The sequence below is a fragment of the Austrofundulus limnaeus genome, unplaced genomic scaffold, assembly GCF_001266775.1.
Source record: "Austrofundulus limnaeus strain Quisiro unplaced genomic scaffold, Austrofundulus_limnaeus-1.0 Scaffold262, whole genome shotgun sequence".
NCBI classification, from domain to species: domain Eukaryota; kingdom Metazoa; phylum Chordata; class Actinopteri; order Cyprinodontiformes; family Rivulidae; genus Austrofundulus; species Austrofundulus limnaeus.
The window spans coordinates 525,808-531,587 of record NW_013952664.1 but is presented as its reverse complement, the minus strand read 5'-3'; the positions used below and the strand labels follow the sequence as shown (position 1 = coordinate 531,587).

At 38.9% G+C, this 5,780-nt stretch overlaps 1 protein-coding gene across 1 annotated transcript in view; it reads right to left on the bottom strand.

Moving 5' to 3' along the window:
- Window positions 1–2,951: 2,951 nt before the first annotated feature.
- sema3c (sema domain, immunoglobulin domain (Ig), short basic domain, secreted, (semaphorin) 3C) overlaps window positions 2,952–5,780 on the bottom strand; it is a gene marked incomplete at its 5' end in the record, with an annotated part of 52,517 nt that continues 49,688 nt past the window's right edge. Inside the window, 2 exon segments of the mRNA XM_014020664.1 lie at window positions 2,952–3,999; window positions 5,029–5,159. Of these exon segments, the coding sequence (XP_013876118.1) occupies window positions 3,583–3,999; window positions 5,029–5,159 (548 nt within the window). The 3' untranslated portion in view covers window positions 2,952–3,582.

Here is a 5,780-nt window from a genome sequence, read left to right as displayed (position 1 = left end):
ACCTAATAAAGTGGCTGGTGAGTGTAGCTCCCAAGCAGCCTCGCACCGAGGACCTAGTTGATGTCATCATTTACCCAGAATGCTTTGCGTGTAAATAAAATGGCTCCGTCCGTGTTAAAATATATTTAAAAAAATTACAAATCTAAACAGCCTACAGTATATTTACAGTCTTTATTTTACAGTTAAAATAAACGTTTATCAAATCAAGTTTAATGTTACAACTAATCGTGGATCCCTTTAAGGCTTGTCAGTGTGTTTTTGGCAGATTCCAGATTGGCTTTTTTATGATTTGGTGTCCTCCTCGGTCCACTGAGTGCACTTTGGCTCAAACAATGATGGATGGCGCGATCACACACTGCTGTACCTTGTCCTTGGAGTTCACCTCTAATCTCTTTGGAAGTTGTTCTTGGCTCTTTGGTTAGCACTCATGTTATCTGTTCCTTCAATTTGTCATAGATTTGTCTCTTACAAGAGAAAAAGGCTTATTGTAAACATGCTAGCCAATAATTTGTTTTTCCGTAACTCCTGTGATAATCTTGGTTTTCTGTGGTCCATGTTGTGTGGTACACACCACCATACCAGACAGCACTGTGACTCTTTAAATAAACTAATTACAATAATAGACATCTGTAATGCAGGAATCACCCTAGTTTAACATGTCACCATAGATTTTGTAGAGGTACCATGTTTTTGTTGTCAAAGACAATTTCAATCAAAAGCAATAAAAAAAGTCCTCACCTTTAAAGAACGTTGTAAAAACAGCACAATCTAATAACAAGAAACTCTTGTTTTTGTAAAAATTGAATCTCTGTTGAACAGTTGGGACATTTATTCAGGCTATCAAGACAATAATAAATACATTATTTCATGACAACAAAATGAGTTGAAATGATGGTTTTGATATTTGTGGAGACTTTCCTCCAAATGAAAACAATACCTTGTGTCTCTGCAAATCGCAGATACTGTCAGATTTGGTGGATAATGTTGAAACTATATACAGGGTTTTCACATTTAAGTTAAAGGACTAAAATAACATCATCTGTACACAAACACGAATCTATCTACACGAGCTACGCTTTGAACACAAGCCTCTCCACAAATCCTCTAACTTCGACTACTTTACTGACAATTACTACTTTCAATAAAAATAATTTTCCACATACCCAAAAAGTGTGGAAAATTACGCAATTGGCACTATCATGTTTCACAATTTACTGGTTGACACAAACTCCAGTTATAAAACGGAAGCTATAGTGACTACAACTGAAACTTTCACCTGATGTACACATTCCTCTGTGATCAAAAAATTTCAATGTGCAGCAAAATGTAGTTTGATTACAGTGAGGCAAACATCTGAAGTTAAAAAAGTAGAATTTAATAACCAAGTACGCGATGTACGGAAGCCCTGAGGTGCAAAGATTTATTATTTTTGTCGCCCAAATTACGTAAAAACAAAAACGGGTAACAAAAAAACCAATTATAAAATCTTTCAAACATCAGGAAAATACCAGTGCTGGGCACGTAACACAGCTGATGCTAAACAGCAAGAAATTKTTTTACACATGTAAACACTAACTTTTTTCTTTTTCTGCTTACTTGATGTGAATACTCAGACAAACACAGTGGTCACCTTGAAGGAGGGGCAGGGTCTTGATCACTATTGACTTGAGATGGCCATCAATTTGTGTATTAACCAATGAAAACCTCTGCTGTAGGGCTGCTTGGCTACGTGCAGTGCCGCTTAAATGAATTTTTTTATTTTAAAACTCTTCCTAACAGCGGATAAACTATCTGTAAGTACTACAATGCAGAACTGTATTACCACCGGAGGATTTAGAGCCTGAAATATCCCTTAAATTTAAAACCTATGTAACAAACAGAGCTGATCAGTGTATGGCAGAAAATTTGACAAAAAAACAGGACAGGGCTGCCCTGTGTTGAAAGGTTTTGAAAATGCATTAAACAAAACAATTCCTTAAAAATATTCTAAACATCTTTGAGTCATAATTTAATTTTGTGCATAATTATGAGATTAATTGCGATTGATCAAGATATTTTTTGAGATTAATCACAACTAACTGCAAAATATTGAGATTCATCACGATTAATTGCAAAAAAAATCTTGAGATTAATCACAATTAACTTGCTAAAAGATCTTGAGATTAATTGCGATTAATCTCAAAAATATCTTGATTCACAATTAAAAAATGTTAATTTATGCCCAGCACTAGATAGAAAAGACAAAACAAAACAAAACAGAAAACACAGCCACATTAGCTGCATTTCCATTGCAAATGTGCGCAAAACTTTGTCGATATTCTAATGTCAAAAAACACCGTTTTGCAATTGCGGTGTTTCCGTTAAGTAAGAAATGCTATTAAAGTCACGYGCGAATACGTTTGTTCTCGCGATGTCATTACAAACATGGCGGCGATGGATGTAAACACATGCATAATTGCTACCATGGCACTAGCGCTCATCAGAAGAGACGTCGGCGTCTTATCGAGGCTTTTGAGTGACGAGCCCCTTATACCTGGGAGAGGCTACGTATGCTGCGCTTTGGGGAATTGCAGTCAGTGAGTGTACTACTTTCTTTTACAACTTCGGTGATTTTACTACTATTACAACTTCCTGTTGTTTTCTTCGTCGTCGCCTTTTTTTCACCCGTAGAATCAGCTGGTTGTTGATCACGTGACTCCCGTGATGTGAAAAAAGTGTTTCCATTGCAGTTTTGTGAAACACACCAGTTTCGATACGACCGAAACACCACCTCATCCTAGCGCAAAAACGTTTTGTCGAAAAAAGGACGTTTTTTTTTCCTCGAAATTGACGTGTTGATTGAGCAAATTTATTTTCAAAATTCTAATTTGTGGATTTTCATGGTCAATGGAAATGCAGCTTTTAGGCATTTTTGTTAGGAGACTGTTAACACGTGATCTCAATTAGCCTAGTTTGTAAATTTTTGTGATTTTGTGGGGTTTTTTTGCCTCAAGGCCACTGTAGTTAAACTTTATTTTGGGATTAAAACAGCCATCGATGTAAATTCATGTTCATGCTTTGGATTAAATACGGTATTCTTAATCCAATGCTCTTTTTTTAAAATATTTGATGCTTTTTTGACAGTGTGTAAACTTACCTCAAATATTCCCCTGAAAGGCTGTGTAGTTTCTTCTAAAATAGTTCTTTTGTTAGTATTTTGTTAATGAAATAATATCCTTGTAAAATTCCCATAGTTGTGCTCCTTTTGTCCCTTTTATTCACCACTATGCTTTTAAACTTTGCCTTTTACCCAAACTTGGATATAATATCCACCTGATTCACTTCATTCATTCAGAAGTTAAAGTGGAATAAAATAAAGTGGATTTAATGTGTGAATTATCTGCTGAGGCCAGTTTTTTTTGTAATCACAGCAAATAAACAGCTGTGTGTATTACCACATGCATAAAAAAGGGACAGCACTGAATAGAAAGTTCCCAAATCAAGATTCTCATTTTGCTGTATGAGAGCTGAAACCAGAACAAAAAACAGCAGTTTATAGTTGCTTTGAAGTGTGTTGGATCAGAGGAAGGTGTGTGTGTCCGTTCAGGCTTCTGGCGGGTCGTTGCGTCTGTTGCGGCTCTTCCTCCGATCCAACAGGGGTTTCAGTTTGGCCAGATCCCCCCTGAGGATTCCAGGCGGCAGTGGTGCTTGTTGCTGCTGCAGCCTCCGAAAGTCCTTCCTCTCTTTGCAGAACTGCTGCACAGCCAGACTCTCCGCGGGGCTGAAGGCCTCGAGCACGGCCTTAGGGCGCAGAGAGCTGGCCCAGGCCCAGGGGGACTGCTGTTTGTCTGTCAGCACCCTCACCATGGCCTCGCTCAGCACGCGCAGACGGATCTTGGCCACGGTGCGTTTGAAGCCGTTCTCGGTGGTCAGGCAATAGTAGAGGCCCTGGTCCGACTGCTGGAGGGAGCGGATGAGGAGGCCGTGCTCGGTGGAGAGGACACGCTCACCCAGCTTCACCTACAGAAAACCAAAACAGTCAGTTAAATGGTGCGCATTTAAGGTTAGGTTAACTATACTCGAAAAGATTAAAAGACAGGACTTTTAATTTGTAGTTCAAGACACTTTGATGAGCTAAGTTCAAACATCTGGATGGACCAATCACATAAGTTCATTACTCTGCCTAAAACAAACAAAACAAATAAAAGAAATGAAGAAATTAATACGGCCAGTCACCTTGCTTGCCAAAGTTTCAAACAAAAATCTGATACAATCTGTTAGCGCTCAAAGTGTATGTAAAGAGAATCTCAGCTACTACCACACCAAACTTTAGCTCAGTATCTGTAAAACTGACCAATTTGTGGCCGTTTTTGTGTTTGCTGATTTGTGTCAGCTGTGGCAACCATCTTATATCAGGTTGCTCAATAAATTAATTCAAATGTACAAGTCTATTCAGGGATTACTTGCTGAGAGTTTCATACAAATCCATCCAGTGGTTTATGAAATATTTTGCTAACACACAGACAAGGTTTCTTCCAACAGTTAATCCCAGAGGTTTAGGCAAAAATCGGATAAAATCTAGTAGCGCTTATAGTAAGTGTTGGGAATGACTCTCAGCTACTACAACACCAAACTTTAGCTTAATATCTGTAAAACTGGTTGACTTGTAGCCATTTTTATGTTTGCTGAGTTAGATCAGCTGTGGCAACCAGTTTGAATTGGGCTGGTTCCTAAAGTTAATCAGTTGTAGATGTCCATCCAGTGATTACATACTGCGAGTTTCATCAAAATCCATCGAGTGGTTTGTGAAATATTTTGCTAACAGACAAACTGGTTTGCTTCCAGCAGTTATTGATAAAGAGCTTATGTAACCTGTTGTTGTAAACTCAAAGTATGAGATGGGAATGACTCTCAGCTACGACCACACCAAAATTCAGCTAACTAAATCATTGAAGCAGATCCTTATGGATAAGAAGGAAGACATCTAATCAGTTACATCTTGAAGGTTTTCATTGTCTCCTCGGCTCCATTAAGACACGTCAGACTGACCTCCTTCCTCCTGTCGTTGTCCCTCTGGATGAGCCAGCGAATCGACGCCCGAGGAAACTTTGGAACGCATTCCAGGAAGGTGGTGTTGTTTTTCACGCCATACTGCATTATCTCGACGGCGTTCCTGTAGGCTAACACACACACACGTGCACACACACACGTGCACACACACACACGTGCACACACACGCTCAGAGTCAAAGGGAGGCACATCAGACGTCAGTCGCTGACAGACACGAAGCTCACAGATGGGCTCAAATCTGTCTCCAGTCTCAGGATGACAGAGAAATGTTGACACAAAGCTCAGCTTGGCGCTCGCAGCACCACTGAACACCATCCAGACTTCCTTTTCTTCAAACACTATAACCTTCAAGACGTCGAAGCAACCCACGCTCCTGTCACGTCCTCTGAGCTGGAACGCAACGGTTCATCATTCAGCCAGATGCATGTCAGGGACGTGACTAATTACTGGTAATGACCACATGGTTCGTTCCCAAAACTGCAAATTTGCCAGTTTAAGTTCGTTTATTAGAGAGTGCACAAGCTTTTTATAAAATATAAGAAATGCAACTTTATCAGTAAATGTCTGATTTAAATAATTACTTAATCAGCTGAATGTTTTGGACTTTGGGGAACCAAAAATAAATAAAGAACATTTTCCTCATTATCAACCAGTTTAAAGAGTAACTTACCCCAAAATTAACTTTTTTTAGCTGATAAACTGTCTAATGTGTCTAAAATGTTATATAGTAC